This window comes from Rhamphochromis longiceps, linkage group LG1 (assembly GCF_057381845.1).
Source record: "Rhamphochromis longiceps isolate RC_006_pf linkage group LG1, R_longiceps_female_GT1.1, whole genome shotgun sequence".
In the NCBI taxonomy this organism is placed as follows: domain Eukaryota; kingdom Metazoa; phylum Chordata; class Actinopteri; order Cichliformes; family Cichlidae; genus Rhamphochromis; species Rhamphochromis longiceps.
In genome coordinates this window covers 11362050-11386466 of record NC_140557.1, presented here as the reverse complement: position 1 = coordinate 11386466, position 24417 = coordinate 11362050, and the positions used below count along the sequence as shown (strand labels likewise).

Here is a 24417-nt window from a genome sequence, read left to right as displayed (position 1 = left end):
GGCATGCAAACGTAAGCATGTGACCCACTCCTGAATACACGTTGATCTAGAATTGTAAGAAGATAGGTTTGAGTGAATCTGTAAATAATATTATATTTATGAAACACACACACACACACCGCAAGTTTCATTTTTCTGAAACTGTTCATAAATCTTTTATGAACACCCCAGCATGCCTGGGGTAAAAGCTGTAATTGTCAAGCATACAGACACACTGGACACTGGATCCTTTACAAAACTGCAAAGCAAATAATATTGTACTTTTTCTGGATATCCAGAAAAAGAACCAGTCAGTCTAATCTGTTAAAGTCAGCTGAATCAGAATCAGTCAAAGTGCACTTTTAAATCAGTGTTCAGCTTTGTGTTATGGTGAAAGCCTCACTTTTGTGAGTGTATATATGTGTGTTTAAATATGTGTGAAAATCTATTATGTATATTTCCTCAGTGAGCGCGAGTGAAAGAAGATAAGCATCCTGTATTGGGTATAATTGTCTGTATGTCAGAATGACTTATTATACAACTAAAGAAACATCAGTGGAAATCAATTTGTGATATGAGGTATTTGACAGTAAAATGGTTTAAGGGTTAATTTTATTTTTTGTAGATATTATTTTTTATCCAGTCAAAAATGTTGAACGTGTCACCTTACAAATAACAGGAAGTGGTTCAATATAGTTTCTCCATATTTACTCTCTGTGGTTTGAGCAAGACTTTTGAGAAGCTTTCAGAAGATACGCTGCAGAGAGTCTGTAAGGGCGGCTCATTGTCTATAACGATGAACATAATAATTACTCTTCTGTGTGAGTGCACTAACAGATAACATCTATGTTTTTCAGTCAAACTGTTTTCTATTTAAGCTGACAGGATTCATTAGATTTTTCACTTCTTTTCTTCAAGGTGTTCTGACAAATCAGGTCATAAGCCAAACCGAAGGTAAGTTCAGTTTCCCTCAATACAAGATATGTCTCTTCTGTATTCCCATATGTTACTGAGCTGCACTTATCTTTACATATGTTAATCACTATGATGTCTCACAGATATTTTTCCTGCAAAGATCCTGGCCCAGCAGACAATTATAAGTGAAAACAGTGACCTTTATGTAACATGCAGCACATTTGGAAAAAAGAAAGACTCAAGTGTCCATGTTTATTTGTTAGTAAATGGGTGCGGAATCCAGAATCGCACCCAGAAACAAGATCAAAGTGACACCCTGTTCACCATATCCAGAGCTAGTCTTAATCACAGTGGAAATTACAGCTGTGTTTATTCCCCGAATCATTATACACTTTCTGAAGTAGCCAAGAAAGGAGACGACATCATTGAGATTCTGGTCATAGGTAAGTGTTTTGACTCCTGAACACATGATGTCATTGTTATTTCTTTCCACTCATTTTCTCCTGTTTCCATGCAGCCAATTTTCTCCCAGCAGACATTTCAATAGTTGGGTCATCCACTGTTCATGAGGGACACCATATTGAATTCCAGTGCACAGTGTCTCAACATATTCAAACTCTTGGTGGATGTAAATTCATCTACGCTTACCTGAGGAAGAATGACACGATTCTGCTAGTGCAAGTCTTTAATGTCTCTCAGATGCTGACAACTTTCATCATCGATGGTGCGGTTTTGAGGGATTCAGGTCATTACAGCTGCATAGTGCTGCCATCAAAATGCTTCTATGAGCATGAGCACACAGTTCATGGAACAAACAAAGTATTTCTTCAGGTCAAAGGTAAGGCTCTCTGAATGTTTCAAAAATGCTTTAAATAGACGTATTTTTTATAATAATGTATTATTTTTATACTGAAATATATTTTTAAATAAATTAATCATCTTATTTTACTTTCCAGTTGATTTGGTGTCTACAGTATTACTCCATGTTGGAGTAATAACCTTGATGCTATCACTCGGGGCATGTCTTTGGTGGATTTGCAACAAAATAGGTCAAATAAGTATAATTAAAAATAATTTTAGGCTTCACATTTTTTTCACAAGTCATTGTTTATTGTATGGATTAATCAAACCAACCACATAATATAGCCGAATATACCTGCATGCAATATTTTGCTTTAAAATTATATTTGTTTTGCGTTTCAACAGTTCGCTCAACTTCTTGCAGACCACGGTGAGCTTTAATTCAATATGCATAATTTTTTGGACACTTCTGTGATTTTTATTATTAGGAAAATTATTTTTTTATGTTTTGTCTTTGTGTGTAAAGTTCTATATACTGAATGCACTATATCACTGAAAAAGTGAATGTACCACTGAAATATGTTTCGTTTGTTTTGTTTTACAGTGCAACGACTCAGCAGGCAAATTCAGACATGTTGGAGGAACAGCAGGAGCAGGAAGAGTGGGAAGACGGTATGGTCAAAATGGAGTTACAGTCAAGACATACTGTAGGGAATTTTTGATAAAGTTACATATGATGACTTAGAATGAAAACCTTATCTGTGTTCTGCTCTTTTCTAATCCAAGAAAGGATTTCTGTGTAATTTCACAAACAGTTATACATTCATATTCTTTCAAACAAAAAAACTATTTAAAACTATTCAAATCACATCTGTTTCATTAACGACTAAATTTTTCAAAGCTTTCAAAAGTGAGCTATATACAGCTGTTATAAATAGAAATTGCTATGAACTTTAATTTTTCTCTGTATTTCACTGTGTTTTTGTGTGTGTGTTTTTATCAGAAAAAGAAGACTCTTTCAGCATAGAGTATGATGACGCGTAAGAATATATTTTTATTTTCAACATCTGTACACTTAAAAAATGTGTAATAACAACAAAAGCATGAGCAGTAATGAAATCTGATCATTAACAACATTTTATCATCAGGTGTCCAAACAATCTGGCAGCTGAGGTTTCATTGCCTTCTGAAAATTTTGAAGACGCGTACACTGTTGTAGGTAAGCGATCACATTGTGTTTCATTGTGCTATAATAGACATAGTTTTGATGCCTTTTAACAGTCATTCAGGTGACTTTATTGCCTAACATGAACATAAAAGAGATGATAAGTCCCATAACATTAATCAGCAGCATGCCAAGTAATACATTTTACTAAAGTACGGTACTAAAAGTACTTTAAAATTAATATATTCAGTGAATCACAATTGGCAATGTAAGATGAATGCAACATGATGACATGTTGCATTATCAAATACAACATGTATTACCTAAGAGTAGTTATTATGTCTTCTAGTCTTGAGCTGGATTGAGCATGAAGTTATTAGAATAAGAAAACATATTGTTGGGAACTTATTACAAATGGTGTTTTAATACTTGAAACCAGAAGGTTTGTCTTTGTTGCTTTACTCAGTCTTACAGGAAGACCACAGGAAATGTGTGAAAGAGTGTTTCATGCTGCCTGAATTAGAATAGTTAATTCTGTCAGTAAAGATGGTTACCGGAAAAGAGGCGAAAGGCAAGACCATGAGTGTTGAAACTCATTAAACACATGTCTAAATAACACTTGCGACCACTATTTAACTGAAACTTTCCAACCACAGATGATGTGCCTGCAGATTCAAGGCCAGAATGCCTATATAGTTCATCAATGAAACGTAAAAAGAAAGACAACAGCGTCCCCACCCCCAGTTCCTCTTCATTCTATGTTTCAGCTAATTAATGACTGCAGGCAATGATCATGTTCAGAATGAGTGGCAATGTTTTCTGAAAGTGTAGTGGCTGCGAAGCATCGGCATTCACAGATGTTTATCAGCAACACAGCGGAATTGAAAGACTTGCTCCAACTTGCTGTTTCTTGTTTCTTCATAAAACATTTTGATCAAAGGCATAGATGTACTTACCATGCTTTATAAAATAGTCTGCATTTTGCTTTCACTCTAGAGCATGCAGACATTAGTGTTTTATATTTTTCCTAGAGATGTGTTCACATTTTTGTGACCCCTTATTTCCATCAATCCATCATAAAAATGTATATAATATGTATATAATACAATAAAAAATACTCACTGTGTATAGCTTTCAAATTTACAATTATTATGTTTTTATTGTGGTAATTAGATGTATTTGTATTCAATAAATTGTTTCTAATCCATACAGAACATGTTTAATAAATTTGAGGTTGGGGTTTGGGAAGGCTATCACATTATCCTGCATAATTAAATAATTAAAATAGAAAAAGCACATTCTACTGTTCACCATGGGGACATAGACTGTGGACACAGGGATCAGGGTTTTATGGTTGTAATTTTTATTCAGTTGAATGAACTTTCACATTTGACAGTAGCTTTGATTTGTAACATAACTGGGGAAAACTACACTGAAATCTGCAAAATAACACAAACCATGTCTTATCATTTCTTATTCAACCTATTAGTTTTAATTTTTAGGCATTTTTCAAGACATACCAGCCTAAAGAACACAAGAGATTTAAAAAAAAAAAGTAATTAATGCACCAGCAGCTAAAAAAGATAGTACTACATCTACAGAGTGGTAGGAATACCGGGACATTCTGTAGGACTCTGCTTTCAGGTGAGCTGCTCCTTTGTGCCTCATGACAAACTCTATCAAGAAGAGAGCGTTATCCAGTGACATTACTGGTTTATCTCTGTGTAGCCTGGAAAGTCTCTGCATGTTCGCCCTGTAGGAGGGATCATTCATGACTTCATGTAAGGCCTTCAGAAAATTATCATCTTTATCCACAATGGCTAATGTAAGAATTTTAGCTGCTCCTTTTTCTTTCAAGCGAAGCAGGTTATCATACTGGTCAAAAAACACAGGTAGGCCCACAATGGGAACTCCATGATAAATAGCTTCCTGGACTCTGTTTGTTCCTCCATGTGACACAAATAATTTTATTTTAGGGTGTCCTAAAAGGTCATTCTGTGGCATCCAATCAACAAATAAAGTGTTATTACCCAGACCAATTGGCCTGTCACCTTTATACTTCCAGATGACTTTCTGTGGTAGTTTAGCAAAAGCTGCAGCGATCTCATTTGTTATATCAGCAGGAAGTTCAGTCACAAAAGTCCCCAGAGACATGAGGATGAAGCCATGCTCTCCAGAACTCTGCACAAAGTCCTCCAAGTGTTCAGGAAGTGGTTCTGAAGGTTTACACTGAAATCCTCCTATATAGATAACATTAGGCATGGTCGGTCGAGGGAACTCAAACACAAAGTCCACTCTCATGAGCCACAGGTCTGCTCCTTGTAATAAGCCACAATATGTAACATCTGAGCCAAAGAATTTATTGAAAACAGCTTGATACTGAGGATGGATTAAAAATATGTCCTGTGCTTACCAGATGACATAGCAAATTAGATTTTTGACTGTCTGTATGAAAGTCATGCTGTCTGTCAGCCCAGAACCAGTTATTGGGATATACGATAATGGTGAAGGTGCAATGGCCAAGTGTCCCTCCCCACTAGTTGCGAATTGTACATTATAGATCAGAGGTAATTTCAGGCGATTAATATGCCTGCACCCCATGCTGGGTCAGTGAGGACTAGGTCATATTTGTGCACCTTTAAATTACTCATCAAATTCTCATCTTCAAGCATGATAGCCATTTTGCATATGATTCCATCATATCATTAAACATTTCAACCTGCAAACTCAAAAAGCTAAAAACCTAGCTTTGTGCTAATTAATCCTTTTTCACCTGCATTTTTAGCTGTCCTTATTCCTAACATCCTTTACCCCCCTCCAACTATGTTTATTATTTCAACTTATAGTCTCTGTATTTTAGTGGTGTAGTGGAAAATCAAATGTCACTCATCAATACGCTCACATAGCTGTAATGTGAAAATAAGGCCATGCGGGGGCAGTGCAGGCTCAACTAAAGGCCGGAGACAAAAGCAGTCTTCCTGGTTTTTCAAACGTTTCCAGAAGTGAAGTAAACCTCCCCACCATTTTTTCCACTTAGAAAGAATTATCTGAGGTATGAAAAATCAGTCATACAACAAAACAATCTGGCGAGACATCCTCAAATAGCTTTTAATTCTGTAATAAATTTCAGTGAAATAAAAACATCCCGTCCCTGAAGCGTCTTTTGTGCTGCGACCATGGACTGTCTTACAGTCTCCACAAAGTATGCAGTAAATGTCCTCAAGGTGAAAGGAAGTGCTGTGAAATTCAAGTCCTGGCAAGAGAGTCTGCTCTTTCTCAAAGAGGGCGAGGGAGAATGAATAAAGAAACTATTTAAATGACAATGTTTCCATATAAGAACATAACTGACACACATGCAGTCAGCATAATAATAATTGTATCTATTGTGGTCATATAACTGTAGCCTTCTAAAAGGCAAAGGAATTCAAGGAAATTGTGGAGAAATGCTGATCTTTTATTTACCAAGACCAGCTGTTCTCTTTCACAATTGTGCACCTTGTCAGATTTTGTGTTTACCTGCAAGAATAGTCTATTTTTAAACTACTAATGAATCTGACATTGCTGATAGGGCATACTGTGTAAAAGTGAGAATCATGATTATGTTCTACAGTTCAAAAGATCATCAAAAACTAGTACATAAAGCTTAAAACGTGTCCTAGTGCCTTCATGGGGTATGCTTTTCCTCATGTCCTCATGAAGGGATTTATGGGAATCTCTGGGATTTGTTCTTGCCATATTGTATTGTGCTTTTTCCAGAACCAACAATAAATCCACTCAATGATGCCAGTAAACAGACAAGGCCAAATACATGTATCATATTGTACTGTTATTTATTTATATGTGAAATGTGGACAGAAATGCAGATGATCTTTTCTAAGTAATATTTAATCTCAAATGCAGAATTTAGATTAAAATCAAGTTCATCCTATAGTGATTATGTACTCTGCTACACACTAAGTCTCATATTATACCCTTTCCCTAAAGATTTTTAAGGGTTTTTATGTTTCAGTTGTGCTTTGTTGAAAAATATTGTTTATCATAGACACATTTACAAATTGGTAGTATTCAGTACATATGTCTACTCTGAGTACATGTTTGTTCATTATTCCAGTATCAATCAACTATATGCTGAAAGCCTACATAAGAACAGTACATGTTATGGATTTGAGACAAAGCCTGTTTCTCTCCACTCTGCAAACAAGGCACCCAAAGCTGTAGCTGTGCAGCTCTGGCACACCTATAGCAAACAGAATAACCCCGAGCAGGACTATAATCATATCTCAAATATGACTAGAAGTAGCTGTTTATGTGCTTTGCTTCAATTTTTGGTTAGTCTAACTGTGGTTATTAGAGGATACTTCCAGCATGGCTAGGGACAATGATACTGGCCCATTTGTAAATAACTGGGATGAAGAGGAGAGCAGAACCAAGGACTGACACCAAGAGGAAGGCCCACAAAAACATTCGATCCAGAACCTGGGCTACAAACTTCCAGTCTTGAACAACCTGTAACAGAAGAAGCACATGGCAGTCTCTATATTCTTAATGGTTATGGGGAGACACATATATAAGCTAACTCAGGGTAATGAATCCGTAATTTTTCCAAGTTTACTGTCTTTGTTGTAATTTGCGATTTTGTTTTACAAATGAAAAAACCCTCAAAACTCACCTCTCTGACCTGATTTTCTTTAACCACATGCATGGTAATGTAGCGAATAGACTCCAAAGCAGCTTCTAGGTTGTGTCGAGTGTAGAGGAGCTGAGTGAGCTCAGGTGTCGAGCTCTTTATCCCTTCCAGTCCCACCGCTTCTCTAGCCCTGGCTACTCCAGCTGTGGCATAACGATCCACATGGCTGCGCATGCATAACAATTTAGGAAGTCGATGCAGGAAAATTTTCCTCACCCAGGGTGCCATACTGTGATGTGTAGAAGAAGAGCGGTGGTGGATGTTGATGGCAAAGACAGTAATAATGATGGAAAGTGTGACAAAGATCATGGTAAAGACCAGGTACTCCCCAATGAGTGGGATTGCTTTTGAAGAGGAGGGGATGATCTCCTCAATGACCAGGAGGAAGACGGTAAGCGACACCAACACTGAGGTGCAGAGAGAGATCTTCTCACCACCATTTGAAGGCAGATAGAAAACAAGAATGGTAAGAAAGGACAAGCCAATGCAGGGAATGATGAGAAAGAGGGTGTAGAAAAGAGGCAACCTGCGGATAATGAAGAAGTAGGTAATGGTGGGATAGGAAGAACTGCCATCAGTCCTCAGACCACGGCTGCCTGTGGCTTTTACTATCTCCCATTCACCATTGTCAAAATAGTCCTGCTTGTCTACGTGGAAGTCCTCCAGAATTATGTCCACCTGTTAAATCAAAAAGGGAATCTAATTAATCAGTGTTTATTACAATATTAATGTACTGCAGATGCTGTTATATAATAGAAATTCACCTGGGAGCCATCATAGGTCCAGGAGCCAAACTTCATTGAGCAGTTCTGGAGGTCAAAAGGAAAGAAGGTGACATCAATGGTGCAGGCTGACTTGTAGTTGGCTGGTGGTGTCCACAATATTGTACCATTGTACTTCACAACGGCCTTGGTGATAGTTCCCTCAAAGCGTCCATCAGAACTATTAAGAAAAATATGCCCACATTTTAGCTAACAGCTTCTTTAAGAGTACTCCTACAACATCCAGAACAACAACTTCCTTTACTTCATTTTAATCTCCCCACTTTTTTTCTTTGCTTTATATACTATGAAAATCATTTGGAAAATTAGGAAAATGTAAGAAAAAAAGAAAAAGCTTTTCATTATATCTTTTAATAACCTATTTATATACAGTACAGTGACATACTTATCATACAGTACAACATCCGGCAGCCATAGCCTGTCTGAGGGGACACGGATCGATGTGATGCCCAGGTATTCATCAGGATTCCATCTGAGTTTCATGTCAGTCCATTCCTACGTGAGGGAAAAGAGTCCATTTAACAATTAAAACCACAACTAATCTATCAATGGGTTGCTAAAATACATATTAAACTTATTTGAAAAGTCATATCCTTTCTTGAAAGTCAGTTTTTGTAATAATTTCATGGCACCTGAGCTAGTAGCTGGTTGACTTAGCGCAGAGACTGGGAACAAGGAGGAACCGCTAGTTAGAAGTGACAACAACTTATTCTTTAGACTAGAGAAATTTGGTAGTGGTGGCAAAGAAAATGGAAAGTGATAAGGACTGTAACAAGATGACTGGATAGAAGAAAAAAGGACGGTTACGAACATCTGGTTTCCCTCAAGCTATCATAATGGAGGGAGATGACAGCACAACAAATCCTGTCTTTAGGTAATTGGTATTTGGCTGGTAAGAGGTTCTGAGAAGATAGTTTGGTGGTAGAAATACGATCCAAGCCATAAGTCATTGCCAGTTATTATTTAACCAGTTAAGAGATAAAACAAGGAACCATGAATACACTGGGAACATGGCTCCATACAATGAACAGCTATGTCAGTTTTATCTGGCAATGTACCAGACTATGATAAAAATAGAATAGAATAGAATTCAACTTTATTTTCATTGCACATGTCACAGGTACAAGGCAATGAAATGCAGTTTGCATCCATCTAGAAGTGCTTTAGCCATGACTGTCAATATAGATATGTAAATATATTACAGAAATGGGTCTATTATGGTATGTTATAATGTACACGGTATGAAGGTATGTTATGAATATGCTATAACTATAAGTATGTACAGGCTGTAGTGAGTACGAACTATGTATGAACAGGATATAAATATGAAAAACTATGAAATAAAAAAACTATAGAGAAATATGAGATATACAGCTATACAGAAATGTGAACTATGCAAGTTATAAACAGTGTTGAATTAAAAATTATCGTATTGTACAGAATGATTATTTACACAGAAGCAGGCGTGTATTCAGCCTCCCCTTACGAAATCAGGTTTATAGGGTGTTAGTATAGCTTGCTGGATTGAGAGTGTGACTCATATGCCTCAAGGCTATTGCAGTAGTCTAGATTCAAATCTCCTTTGGGGCATTTCCCACTTAACTTTCCTGGCTCTCTATCCCAGCTTTCCTGTCCAGTCTATGCTCTTCTGTTATAATACATCCTAAAAAGCCAAAGCAGCCATTCCCAGAGTGAAGACTGCTACTTCTATCCAGTTAATACAAAGTGTTAAGGCCCATGTGTGACCCACCTGTTACTGGCAAACAAACTTCAATACAAGACCACTAAAACTTAGGCCAGAGTAATATCACAACTTAACCACTAACCACCACCCATTCCTCCTGACTATATTCCTAATAGTGTAATTTCCTGCTGTTGGACAACAAAATCCTGAGACTATTAACCCTTCAATCTTAATCTCTACAGATTATAAATATTGCCAAGGTCAGACAGAATATAATAATATAATTGAATGCTGCTACTCATTTAACAATGCAGCAGTTTTCCATCTACATTTAGTACGAAACACGGCAGCAACGCTATTCACAAACACTCAATGCAAGAAACATTTTACTTCAGCTCTTGCAGAGCTACACTGGCTTCACAATTCCTGCAGAATCCAATTTAAGACTGTATTGATTACTTTTAAATCACTACATGATAGAGCTCCACTTTATATCTCAAAATACTTAACTCTTCATTAAGCAAGCAGATCTCTCAGATAAGAGAATCAATTGCTGTCACAGCTTCCACATTCAAGCCTTAACACAAAGCCGGTGAGTACCTTTACTGTTTTGGCCCAAAGACTGTGGAATAAGCATCCTCCTATTATTATATGCCCTCTTTTTATTCAAGTGCTTTATGTATTTTTTAATATTTCTTGTAAGTTTAGATTAGAAAGGTGCTATAGAAATATTAATGGCGCAACATGATGTTACATCATTTTGTAAGTACAGATATAGAGGTACTTGCCTGTTTCATCCAAACATTAGTTGTCATTAACTGATTTTTCTCATCCTAGAATTGTAAAACAACACATTTTGTACAAAAAACATTCACATTTTATATTAAGTGATACATTATATTTTTAGAGAGCAGAGAACAGAGCAGTGATTTAAATGGCATTTAATCTTTGAACAAACTATTTTATGTCCTTTATATGATTTCTTGGTAACAAATAGATAAACATTATCACAGTAATAATCAGTGCTGATTTATACTCACCACGTCAACAAGCTGTGAAATAGCTAGTCCAAACCTTACACGGATTGTCTGGTTTAGGTATTCCACTGGACGAACCCATTTCTGGTAGTTTTTAAAGAGATATTTGAATAGTTTGTCTTCTGCTTTTGCGTAGGAGGAGAGTTTTGGAATACCTAAGAGATGGAAAAGACATGATTTTTAAAATATCTATATCTATCTGTCTATCTAGCTATACTGGTTTATTTTAAGGTAATTCAGAAAATATAGCATTACTTATTAACAGGGTAGTCATGTTAAAAAAAGTTAAACCATTCCCTGTATGTTTTCAAACAGCACTGCATTTACCTTTCTGAACTTATATTAGTTTTATGTGTAGCGCTTCTGGCTATGACCTCTGCAAACCAAAGTTAGGAACCAAACTCATACTGAATATATAATTAAGATTACTACATCAAAAGAGAATGTATGAAGCCTTTACAATGAGTGCCAAGCATGGTAGCGAATATTTTCTACTTAGCCTTTGCTAATGGAGTGATCAAAAAGAAATGTATTTTTGAATATAGCATTCAAAATACATTTTAGTGTTTAGCTGGGATGTTCTGGGTGATGATGGGTTAGCTAGAGACAAATTTAAGCAATAGTTTTTTTTCTTTTAGGTTCCCAGTCTGTAAGATGCCATCAGTTAATATTTGCAGAGTATAGCCTCAGAACGATATCCAAATAAAACACTGCAGTTAGACTGTGCTTCATGCACGTGTACTGATGAAATGTATGTCTGCAATTTAAAATGTAATCAGAGGAAGCACTGCAGCGATTTGGCTCAGTTCCTATTTACTTTGTACCATTCCTTCACTAGTGTGAGTACCTGATATGTCTATACACCTTTCTCATCACATCACTGCACTGTGGGTCATATGCAGCAACGATTGTAAATAATGCGGACATTCTCATTCGAAGGATAATCCTATTCAATAAAAGTCACTGCTTTCTAATGTATCCTGCCATCTTTACTGCATATGTAACAAAAGTAAACATAAGATGTGAACTTTTAAACATGACTTGAACTTGGACTGTTCACGGTGAATTGTGGAATTGCTGTTGATGCCAAATTTTAGGAAAATAGTTTTAGGCAAGAATATCTTTAGGCATGAAGTTTTTCTTCAGCTGACTTGTTAAAACACAAACAACTACAGGGTGCTAAAATACACTGAGTGTTTAACAACCATTTTAATTAATCTAATCCTAGTTTGTTCACTATATAAACTAAATTTCTTTATAATCAAAGCACTTATAGAGTAGGTGGCATAGATTGTGGTCATGGCATTAAACCAATTCCACCACATTAAGGGTTCAACTGTTTTACAACTGCTGCATCGCTTTGCTGTATCAGAATACCAGTACAAACAAGAAGCAACTGATTCTTCACTTCCATGGTAATAAACTCAATTTATGGATAGTGAATGTGGCTCCAAATCTACCTCAAGACTGACCACAAATATGTGGTGTCACTCTCAGGCTGCGTGGATCAATAAAGACAAGGCTTCAAACAGCCTCAATCAATGACTGTGTGATCAGCAAATTCATCATCTCTCAGAGCTTCTTCTGCACTGTCACCAGCATCCTGCTCGGGTGAAAAACAGGCAGGAGAATCTTCTGGATTCTACATTCATCACTGATGACTTATTGGTAACCTGGGAATGTGCTCAGTCATAAATGATGTAGTAAAAAGTTGGTGTTTAGTATATGAGAAAAACCTGGAGCTCATTCATTATCAGTGTCAGCAAATGTTGAATTCTATCAGCAAATGATATTTACACATAAATACTGCGTAAAAAAATTTCATGTTAAATCATTTACTCAAATGAATGCTAGCTTCTGCTTGTTCAGTGCAATAGGAAGCATCTCAAAACACTAAGCATGTAATGCAATAAACATGGAATATATAATGTGAGTTGCTGAGGATTCCAGTGATAAATTCTCTAAAGATCACATGCTGCCACAGTCAGGCAAATATGTAAAACATTAATAACAAGAGATCACAAAATAATGGACAAATAAAGTATATTTGTATATACGTTAATGATGGCAGCAGATCTTTCTTCCCTCCCGTTGGTATAGTTTATATTATTATTCCTGTCCTTTCTCACTTTCTACTGTTCCTCACCTGCCCACCAATAACCTCTACTAAGTTAATTCTCCAAGAGTGACTTCAGTTATTCTTTTGTCATAACCAAAGGTTATCTTTTCCATCCACTTATCCACACAGACCCTCTGTTTTCAGTCAATGATAACGAATGAAAACAGAGTGTTAATTATTGATGTAGGTGAAAATCGTGTGTCATAGTAAAAAGTAAGCACTCTGTTTCTTCAGAGGAAGTCTATTTAAAATTGAACAGTCTTTTAGTTACTAGCTTTAGAATTTTTTACATATTTGATCAGTAAGAGGATAGCTAACTTGTTTTTCTAAACTCACAGCAAATGCACAAATTATAAAATGTTATATTAACATGCTGACACAAGTCACTCCTTGTAGCTGAACTCTTGCAATTTTTTTTCAATATTCTGTAGAAAACTCTGCTACTCTGTCATCAGGCATCCCCAGGTCATAAAACACTCACGTAGTGAGTGGCACAGGTAGCACCAGCACACCAATGGCAGCAGCAGTGTGAGAGAGGTGGCTGCCCCTCCTGCTCTCCACATCATATCAGAGGTGGCACTCGATCCACACAGCTGGTACCTTGGGCATCCCAGAGCTGGAAAATAAAATATTCAAAACAATAGTTATTAAAAACCGTGGCTTCTTTATACATCTGGGTAAATAAATCTTGCCTTGGGTAAACGCTCAAATCCCAAGTTATTCGTCTTTATTAAAGCCGAATAAAATCTTATTTAGGGATTTCAGGGGAAAGGCTGTGAAAAACAAATAAGCATCATCTACACTAAATAATAAACTGCAACCACACTTATAACATCCAGAACAACATCTGCATAAGTCAAGAATATGTTCTACCTTCACCTTGCTAAGATGACCCTCTCCAAGATAAAAATTACATTTTAATATGTGAGCATGCAGCTGCTGTATCCATACCTGCTCTGAGGTTGTCCCATTAAGAGTGATTAACAGTGGATGTGAAGGTAGTTAGTGTCCAAACAACAGCGGCAGTGCTGCTGTACTGCTCCTCCATTACATGCAGGTTCTTTCTCTCGCCTTACACAGATGCTGCTTCACTCCCTGCTGCCTCCAATTGTGAACAGGCAACGCATGCTCATCCCCTCCTCCTCCTGTTCCTTAGGAGAGTCCGCCCCCAGCACCATCACCGTTTTCCATCCTTCCCGTTTCTCTAACATTCTCGTGGTCACTAATAACAGGCAAGAATAATTGCACCCTCCATGCAGCCACCTCATTGCCTCTCCACAGCAGCTAATGGTAAGCTCTGCCACTGCCACTCTGCTTTGCATCTAACCAACAGTTTCCAGATCATTACCTGGTGCCCACTGCCACACATGATGATGTATTTTGTGATACTTGTCCCCCCCCCCACAATTCTGTGTCAATATGTTTGCTTCCATGGTGACAGCATATTGTGGGATGCAGAAATGTTAACATGCAAGGGGAAGATAAATATTAACCAAATTCTGTTGGAAAACCATTTTCCAAAGTCAGTGCAGCACATTTACATTTTACTGTCTTATCTTTTGTTTTATAAAATACTAAATACATAACAAAACACAATTTTGTGTGAGTATGCAGGGCTTATGTGTGTAAAAGCAGTCTTGTTATTTAGTATTAAAACCTGTTAAATATAATCTATTATACTTTTCATAGCATCTGTGAAACGGTAATGGGAGACCTTTCTGAAAAATATCAGAATTATCTGTTACATGCAAATCTTTACAAAAAAAAATCAAATCCTGGAAAAAACATTTCAGGATTTGCAGATGAGCAGAAGACATTCATCTCTTGCAGTTATTTCACAGCCAAAGTTTTAGTATGTGCAATAAACCACCATAGATGCACCGACATGCATCTACATAGGCTATATATCGACATATGAAACTCTTATATATTATAAACCAATAAATTTAGAATGGTTGCAAATTTAGAAACGATCAAACCTCATTAGGGTCGCATAACATTTACATGACATTACACAGAAACAAATATAAAGCTAAGAATTAAGAATCATTCAAACAAAATTACAAAATGAATACAGAATGACTTATCCATTAAGAAATGCAGCTTCAATATAAACCTTTCAATGCATAACAAAAAGAATCTTTATAATGGTTAACGCCTACAGACTGTGCTGACAAAACACTGGAATTTAATTCCTTATTCAGTGAAAATGAAAGTGTACAATTTCAGTTAATTCATAAATGACGCACTAACTTTGATCCAGAGTACATAAACACACCTTTGCTTTCCAAGTATCCCCGTCACCTTTGAACACAGATAGATAGGGTTATTACTTCCTGCCTTCCAGGCTTCAACGTGCATCCTGGATTGTGATTCAGTTCTTCTCTATCCTGCATAGCAACATTAATTGAACAGATTTCGTTCATTGGCGCTCTGGAAAACAGGCTCTTTACATTTCTTGTGTGGAGAAACCAAACGTCCAGCAGTAAGTAGAAACGCTCTGTGTTAATGTGACTGTATATACGGGAAATTAACTTAACCTTGCTACTCCACGTAAAAGCTCTGCTCAAATTGCGACTGGAGTTAGTGGCCTACTCTTAAGCTTTGTGGGTTTTTGTGGAACCCCCGCCCAAAAAACGGTGTTGAAAACCACCGAGGGTCTCTGCTCCAGTCCCCGGGTAGTTGGGGCTTCCTGTTTAGCTGCAGAGAGGGTTTATTGTCCTTGGAAGCAGTGTCAAAAATATGTGGTACAACTGGTGTGTGGGCTACGCATGCTTATGCTATTGTTGATCCATCAGTCAGACACGGAGAAGAGCAGAGTTATAGCATACAAAGAGCCGAAGCAGAACGTTGAAAACAATGAAAAGTATGGATTGCAGCCACCGTCTGCACTTTCAATACTGCAGTTTTTAATCTTTATTGTTTGTTTCGTGCTTCTTCCGTTCCCGGTAGTGATGGGTCGTTCGCGAACGAAATGGCTCTTAGAGCCGGCTCTTTGACGTGAACGACGCGAGCCGGCTCCTTATCGCGAGCCGTCACGTGGGTTTTGTTTTTTTTTTTTTTTTCTCTCAGCCTCTCTCTCGCACTTTTTTTCCGCTTCACTCTGCACGCGAGCCTTGTGCTTTACGCTGGGCAGAGGGGGGAGGGGCGGTAGTTACACTCAGTAGCACAGGAACAGAGCCAGAGAGAGAGAGAAAGAGAGGCAGGGACAACAACGTCACATTAGAAAGGTATAGTAATCATCCACAACTATTTTCGGTTGCAGATGATAAAGGATTGAGAAAGTTTATTCATGCAGGTCCATATGACAGAGAATATGCATGTTCTTTTAGTTTTCATATTATAATTTATATTTAATTGTGTTGTGGTTTGCAGTGTTTTGTGTTCTTTTCACTTTAAATTTGTGAAAGGAAAAAGCTGAAAATTTAAATAGTTAAAACTTGAAATGTGAATAGTTGATTTTTGTATTATATGATTTATTTATTACATTTTATGTGGAGTGAATAAATAAAAGTATATTTACGGTGGCCCCTAGAGACAAAGCACATACAAACTTCAAATCACGTACGAACTCTGAAGCATGTACAAACTCCAAAACACGTAAAAACACGTACAAACTCCAAAACACGTACAAACTCCAAAACACGTAAAAACACGTACAAACTCCGAAGCACATAAAAACTCAAAACACGTACAAAAGACAACAGAAGTGCTCCAGGATGCTGGGCGCAGTGTTGAGCCTTTGTTATCTTGTGGCTACACAAGCCAGCAAGTACCAACGACCGGATTTGGTGTGTGGTAATAACAGGTAAATGAACTTTTTTTAAATTATTTGAATATATATATGAGTGCCTGTGTATAAATACACAAACAATACACACATGCTTTCAATTGTGTAATTTAAGTGATCTAGTAGCTCTGCTTTGGAAGTTCAGTTCATGCTAGAAATGTGTTTTGGAGTTTGTACGTGTTTTGTCTCTAGGGGCCACCGCATATATTTATATATAAACATATATAAATAAAACCACTTTTTTTTACGTTAGTAATTCCTTTTGTGCATAATTTTATATTATTGTTAATAATAAATTAATTAAAGCAACAAAACAACCTGAAGAGCCGGTTCGGAGCCGAAAGAGCCGGCTCTTTTTAGTGAGCCGAACCGAAAGAGCCGGATCTCTAAAAAGAGCCGGAAATCCCATCACTAGTTCCCGGTGAACTCTGTCGTAGCTCCGTTCTCTACATTCAGTGGCTCTGCTTCTCTATTTTGTCAAACAATCAACATTCGGTAGACTCTTACGTCATCCGCTTTCAGCAGCTCGCTGTCAGTATCTTTTTATTAATTAAATAAAAAATAAAATAAAAAAGCTCCCAATTATGCAGTTACACGCCTAATTTTTAAAACGTGCAACCTACCTCAAGCTAATAAATTATCTGCACCAATGACAAAACGTGTACCAACTTCAAATATGTTATTATAAATATTATTACAAATTCAAAAATTTCAGTGATGAAACAGAAAGTTGCTTAATAAATCATGAAAGTGCAAGAGCATATATGGATGGCTTGTGATTGCATCACTCTCAAACTTTCATTGACAAAGTAAAAAAATGTAGTTTGAAATTTTCATAGTCCGTTTCCACTGTGAACATCTTTTTCATGTCAGTAAATTCATTTTTTTTTCTTCATTTCAGATGAGGGTGATCTATTGCTGCACTGCTTTGCTGCTGCTCATTTCTATTCCCAGAGCCTGTGAAGGAGGTAACATCTTAGTGTTTCCTTCAGAAGGCAGCCACTGGGTAAATATGGATATTCTACTAAAGGCTTTGCACTCTAGAGGACACAGCATAACAATTCTGTGTTCCAGTAAAAGCTGGTACATCAAGGATATTTCCTCTAGTTATAATATTTTAACAGTTCCGGTGGAAAACCCTGTGACTCAGGAGATTATGTCAAAAATGGTGGCTAAGCTCATAGAATCTGAACAAGGTGCTCTTTCCTTGTCAGGTTTTATCCACATGGGTGTAGAGATGTTCAGCAAATTTGTTGACATTCACAGAACTATAGGTGAACTTGTAACAGCAATAGTAGATGACAAACTGTTGATGAGAAACTTAAATGAAAGCAAGTTTGACGTGATACTCGCTGACCCCTGCTGGGGTGGTGGAGTCATTCTGGCCAAATATCTCAACCTTCCTTTGGTTTATAATGTTCGCTGGGTAATAACTGCAGATGCTCATTTTTCCATAGCTCCATCACCATTATCTTACATTCCTGTGACTGGAACTGGGTATACTGACAAGATGACCTTTTCTCAGAGAGTTACAAACATGGTTTTACACATCATAACACAAACACAGAACAGCCTGGTGGCTAAACTAGCATACCAGAAAATAACTGACAAATATCTTGGGCCTGGTTATGATTTTAAAGAGTTAATGATCAATGCAGACATTTGGCTCATGAGAGTGGACTTTGTGTTTGAGTACCCACGGCCCACAATGCCTAATGTTGTTTATATCGGAGGGTTCCAGTGCAAACCTGCTAAACCTCTGCCTCAGCACTTGGAGGACTTTGTGCAGAGTTCTGGAGACCATGGCTTCATCCTCATGTCTTTGGGGACTTTTGTGACTGAACTTCCTTCTGACATGGCAAATGAGATCGCTGCAGCTTTTTCTAAACTACCACAGAAAGTGATCTGGAAGTATAAAGGTGACAGACCAGCCAATCTGGGCAATAACACTTTACTGGTGGACTGGATGCCACAGAATGACCTTTTAGGACATCCAAAATCAAAACTGTTTGTGGCACATGGAGGAACAAACGGAGTCCAAGAAGCTATTTATCATGGAGTCCCAGTTGTGGGAATACCTGTGTTTTTTGATCAGTATGACAACCTGCTACGTCTGAAAGACAGAGGAGGAGCTAAGATACTTACATTAACTACAGTGGACAAAGACAACAACTTCCTGAAGGCCATAGAGGAAGTCCTGAATGATCCCTCGTACAGGACGAACATGCAGAGACTTTCCAGGCTACACAGAGATAAGCCAGTAAAGCCACTGGATAACGCCCTCTTCTGGATAGAGTTTGTCATGAGGCACAAAGGAGCAGCTCACCTGAAAGCACAGTCCTACAGAATGCCCTGGTATTCCTACCACTCTGTAGATGTAGTTTTGTTCCTGGCTGGAGCTATGCTGCTTGTGCTTTTAACCACTTTCTACCTTATTAGGTGTATATACACTGGGATGTGTAAACGTAAAGTGAAACGTGAGTGATGGAGGATTTCAGTAATGCAGCACTTTGACAAAAACCCCATTGTATTTCTATTGTATTTTATTGAGATTTTATTCAGAATTATATTTTCATAAAATATTTCTGAATGCATATTGTGATTTCATAATAATGAGCACAAATAAAACACTTGAAATGACTTTCCAACCACAAGATTTACTTTTTTGGTAATAAATACTTACTAAATGGAAGCCAGTGCCCTCAGCTTTGCATGTGCCTGCATGGGAGTGGGATCACTGACTGCTGATGCAGATGGTGCATAAAAGTCAACAACACTCTGCTGACTATGTAACTGCAGGCTTCCAAACCTCCTCTGACATTAGTATGAGCACAAAACTGTAAGCTGGAATGGGTTTCATGGCTGAGAAGCTCATGTAAATATAATATGTAAGCAGCCTGGTATTTTTTCCATATAATATATAACACAAAAGGTGGAGCTGAGAAGGAGGTGGAGTGTAAAGTGAATTCCACATATGCCAGCAACTCTAGGCAGAGTAAAGCAGTTTCAATAGTGTAAAGTGTGTACTCTGCATGAGATTTCACAATGAGATATTTCCTGGGTCATCAGCTACTATAATGGACTTGATATCAGCTATTTTCATTTTACCCAGTGACAGGTGTGATTCTAGGTTCAAGCTTTTAGGGGGCTCAGCTCACAATCATAATGTCATGCATGCCTTGTAATTGATATTAAGGGAATATGCTGATTGAAAATTGAAAAGTCATATTTAAAATTGTATAACCATAATAATGTTACCTTCCAAAGCAACCTAATTAGTTGGATGGCCTATTGTAGTTTCTAAGAATAATTCTGAGTGAATAATCAGAGATTCCAATCTATTCCTGTCACGGTTTGCGGGGCAAGCCGTGTGGATTTGTAGTAAGGACCAAAAGGGCGGCAGTTCTGGTGCAGGTGAGTGTTTATTTATGATAGTGGGTCAATACAAACAGCAAGGGTGGCAAAACATGAAACTAGAAACCTAAACTGGGTAAACTAATAAGACAAACCAGAAACGAAGATGCAGGGAGGTCTGGGGAAATACATACGGAGAGACGCAGGGAGACCGAGGGGAAACAACACAGACGAACCAGCAATTACTAAGACAGAAAATACAACTTAAATACACTCAGAGAACACAGGGAGATTACACACAGGTGGGAGACACAGCTGGGAGTGATTAACATGACGAGACCAGGAAGGCAAACTGAAAACACTCACATAAGACGCAGACCTTCACAATAAAACAGGAACACACGGGGGGGAACAGGGTAAACACCAATTAGAGGAGAACAGAACCAAAATCGCGAAGAGAAAACACAAAACGCTGGGTCAAAAGGACCCAGGATCATGACAATTCCATCAGTTTTAGTGTGGAGCCTTTAGTTATCAAACCCAAGGCAAAGGCTCAGTTGTGAAAGAAGTTAAATCAAAATTTGTGGCAAAGCAGACAAGAATAAAAACATGCACAACACTATTTCAGTCTCTTGATCACACAGTTCACCAACTCATCAAGCACTTCAAGTAGCATTATTCAGCACAAACACTGGAAAATCACCCTGCCATTCCGTAGACATATACACAGAGCAAACTGGTAATAGAGTTGTTTTCATATTAAAATTTTTGAATTCATAAAACACCCTCTCTTTATTATGCAAGAGGCATCACAGAGCATCATGTACACCAATGTTGAGAGTGGAGAAAAGATTCTGTCACATCAATATAGTGGCAGCCATCGTGTTCAAGCCATGTTTAGAGTGGTATGAATCCTGTAAAATGCTACAATTATTACCAATATTTTTTAAGTTTGTTACTGGAAAAGCATGCAAAGCACAGATGAAATACATGAAAAATTACTTTGTTAAAAATGCAGGGCTTTTTTTCAGCTAGCTTCATTATTTGTTCACTTGTTCTTTTGGTTCGTGTACAACCTCTCGGGCCTCTCTCTCTGTCTCCATCTTCCTCAGTCGACTTGAATTGTAATTGCTGGTGTTACGGATTCAAATATTGGGGATGGATACAAGAGGAAAAACCACAATAACAACACTGGTCCGGCCGGGTTGAGTCAAACGAGGATTTTAATAATCACACGCGTGGGAGATGGACACCGTACGCAGACATCATCAGATCTCAAAATGGTCGAGCATTGATCAAACTCTTATAGCCTCTAGTGGCCCCCACCTAATCATAAAAGCCTAAACATTCACATTCTTTCTCTCACACGGCGCCTAAGCTACGACCTTGGCTCTCTGTTTATCTGCTCCTGCTGAGATGGGGCAGAAAACTCCAGCATGTTCTGTTCTCTTCTAATCAGACAAATAAGGCGATGACTTTCTGCGAACAGTATTTCTTACAACTCAGCAGTATAATGCATCATAAAACAATATCATTCATTCACAATAAATCAGCAGTCTAATGTAATGCAAATCAGTTTAACAAAAGCAATAGTTATCACCTTCTTCTAATTCAGGAGCATAATGCAAACTAGAACTACATAATAATTCACAGTCTTTAATTAGGGGTCTAACATGGCATAAAATAATATTATAATCCCACACTGGAAAATATCAAAAATATAATCATATAATAATTATTATACGAGCAGGTCTGGGGTTTTAAAACTGTTCAGCACACTGCTAAATTATGCAAAATCATCATCAGTGAATGTGGGTAAAACAGAAGCTACAGCTTTATAATTTTTTGGTGAATTTGACTACATGTCACATATTAATGATAAAGGAACTGACCTCCCAGCCCATTCTTCATTCAGTGCTGCTAGTTTCAGTCATTGTGCAATGTACTGTTTATAAAAATGAGGAAACCTGCAGTCAGCTGAGACTGAAGATGTCACTTGGATGAGTGACGAAACGTTTCTCCCACTGAAAACGCTACGTCCAGATGAACAGAATCAACCTTTTGGGATTGACTACATGTCCACTCTTTGCTTCTGTTTGTTCTCTCTTTTTGCATTCTTGATCCTGCTTTCTCCCTTTCTCTCCTCCTCTTTCAATCTTTGTGGCATCACCCAAAAGTTAAATATTGCAGTAAATAAAAGGCATAAACTGATCCATAAACTTCATCCATCAGGCTGTCAGGAAGCTTAACTCCCTCCCGATTCTGCCCCCTCTCCCCTCCACAGTCTCACTGAACTCTGTCACACACACACACACACACACACACACACACACACACACACACACACACACACACACACACTCTCTCTCTCTCTCTCTGACTCACTCACTGGCCTGCACCAATTACCAGTCACTTTGTGGAGCATTGGACTGCCATTACCTCATAAGACTTTGTTGTTACACTATCTCTTACCGCATACTACTAAATCTCCATTTGCACTATTTGCCTATTTGCACTACTATGCCTCCTTACTTGAATATTGTATATTGCATAGCTTTTTTTTTTTTGTTATACGTAAAATTGTATTGTATTTATTTAAATTTTTACTTTTTAATTATTTTATTTGCATTTTTTAATCACTAGGGTTTGAGAGTAACGAAATTTCTATTCTCTGTATGTCCTGTACATGTGGCAGAATTGACAAATAAAGTTGACTTGACTTGACTTGATATCAGTCTTTAGCAATATTCAAACTGATTACAGCCTGCTGCTGGACATAGACAGGAACCATCATTTTGACTTACTGTCACCTGGATTTGGAGCTGTACTATAAACAAACACTGAAACCTAATTCCTAACCAGAATAGGAATAGAAAATTTTAAAAAACTAAAATAACAGCGCACATCAGCTAATAATTAACTAATAATCCCTAGTGATTTAAGTTACAACAACTAACACTTTTGATGTTATCTAGAGATAAATAAAAATAGGCATATACTTTATAAGATACAGCAATGTCCCTGCATTATTAGAATAGTTTGAACTTTTGCTATAGTTCAGTAAAAGCCTGTTTCAAAACTGCATCACTGATTTGTCTCATGAGATTACCTCTTAATCTTCTGTCTGCCAGCACAACAAAAGTATAATTAGTCTACTGATGACAGACCACGCTGCTGAAACAGCAACATCATGACATAGGACAGAAAACCTGTTTTCATGCTGCCCTGTAATGTTGTTAACTTGAATGAGTTTGGGATTGTGTTTAAAAAAATGCTTAATGACAATGCATTGAGCCATAAAGCCTAGTAGACAAAGTACTCACATAAGCAGATGTAATTGTCAACATGCACTTCGATCTAGGTATAAAAGTCAATAAGTAACTTCATTATCACGAACAAATTACCTGTTGCTTCCGGAAACTCACAGATACTGGGCTTTAGTGCATCTTGCATCGGATGCATCGAGGTTTAGCTCCTCCGCTACGGACTACATAATTACATACAGCTCGGTTTGTCGCTACACAAAGCAGCCCTCTTAACACTGACCTTTCCAAGAGAAAGAATGATATGATCACAGTAAGTAAACCTGGGTTAATGTGTTACTGGCTTTATGTTGGCTGAGGAATGTTGCTGGAATTTACAAGTTAACTTTGCAGAAAATGGTGCTCAGAACGTGGATAGTCTGGGAATCACATTTAAACTTAATAACTAACAGGCTGCATTAATCAAAGTAATAATAATTATCAAGGACACGAACTGTTAGTGTGTTTTAGGGACTAGTCCTTTTAATAAGTGTTTTTAATGCGCTACTATTTGCATAATTTTAAAGCTCGGATACTCCTTTTGGCAAGGACATCCCCTTTCGAAATCGGAAAATTTACAACGGGGAAAAATGAAGAAGTAATTTTATCTATTTAATGATATAATGAAATTGCAGCCAAGTTAGAGGAAAAAAAACCCTATTTGAAAAATTATTGAAAATTATTTTGTGAAAAATACAGGGGTTTTTTTTAGCCAACTTCACTATTTGCTCACTTGTTATTCCTGTTCTTGTACAACCCTCAGTCCTCTTTCTCTGTCTCCATCCTCCTCAGTCAACTTAAA

At 37.5% G+C, this 24417-nt stretch overlaps 2 protein-coding genes and 2 pseudogenes across 3 annotated transcripts; 2 read left to right on the top strand and 2 right to left on the bottom strand.

The window, feature by feature from the left end:
- Positions 1 to 775: 775 nt before the first annotated feature.
- On the top strand, positions 776 to 3893 carry LOC146678313 (uncharacterized). The gene is made up of 10 exons (XM_085410931.1): positions 776 to 800; positions 898 to 933; positions 1038 to 1337; positions 1412 to 1732; positions 1851 to 1943; positions 2101 to 2125; positions 2300 to 2367; positions 2699 to 2735; positions 2844 to 2914; positions 3517 to 3893. Exons 1-10 carry the CDS (start codon positions 776 to 778, stop codon positions 3633 to 3635), a joined length of 1095 nt encoding a protein of 364 aa, XP_085267057.1. The 3' UTR covers positions 3636 to 3893.
- Positions 3894 to 4402: 509 nt separating this feature from the next.
- Positions 4403 to 5541, bottom strand: LOC146678312 (UDP-glucuronosyltransferase 2A1 pseudogene; annotated as a pseudogene).
- Positions 5542 to 6664: 1123 nt separating this feature from the next.
- chrna5 (cholinergic receptor, nicotinic, alpha 5) lies at positions 6665 to 14261 on the bottom strand. Its single transcript, XM_085381565.1, has 8 exons — positions 14121 to 14261; positions 13651 to 13785; positions 11054 to 11205; positions 10802 to 10846; positions 8715 to 8824; positions 8312 to 8489; positions 7530 to 8225; positions 6665 to 7366 (listed from the first exon to the last, which is right to left on the bottom strand). Exons 2-8 carry the CDS (start codon positions 13733 to 13735, stop codon positions 7208 to 7210), a joined length of 1425 nt encoding a protein of 474 aa, XP_085237691.1. The 5' UTR covers positions 13736 to 13785; positions 14121 to 14261; the 3' UTR covers positions 6665 to 7207.
- A 1258-nt stretch (positions 14262 to 15519) lies between these two features.
- LOC146678310 (UDP-glucuronosyltransferase 2C1 pseudogene) lies at positions 15520 to 21122 on the top strand (annotated as a pseudogene). The gene is made up of 2 exons (XR_014907505.1): positions 15520 to 15654; positions 17861 to 21122. The product of XR_014907505.1 is annotated as a UDP-glucuronosyltransferase 2C1 pseudogene (transcript).
- The last annotated feature ends 3295 nt before the right edge of the window (positions 21123 to 24417 follow it).

Excerpts from the sequence above, each read along its gene's own strand:
- LOC146678313 (XM_085410931.1), top strand. The coding sequence starts at position 776 with ATGAACATAATAATTACTCTTCTGT. Across the intron at positions 1,944-2,100 it reads GTGGATTTGCAACAAAATAG|TTCGCTCAACTTCTTGCAGA; the intron begins GTCAAATAAGTA and ends GCGTTTCAACAG. Across the intron at positions 2,915-3,516 it reads AGACGCGTACACTGTTGTAG|ATGATGTGCCTGCAGATTCA; the intron begins GTAAGCGATCAC and ends TTCCAACCACAG.
- chrna5 (XM_085381565.1), bottom strand. The coding sequence starts at position 13,735 with ATGATGTGGAGAGCAGGAGGGGCAGCCACCTCTCTCACACTGCTGCTG. Across the intron at positions 11,206-13,650 it reads CTACCTGTGCCACTCACTAC|GTATTCCAAAACTCTCCTCC; the intron begins GTGAGTGTTTTA and ends TCCATCTCTTAG. Across the intron at positions 8,825-10,801 it reads CTAATGTTTGGATGAAACAG|GAATGGACTGACATGAAACT; the intron begins GCAAGTACCTCT and ends TCCCTCACGTAG.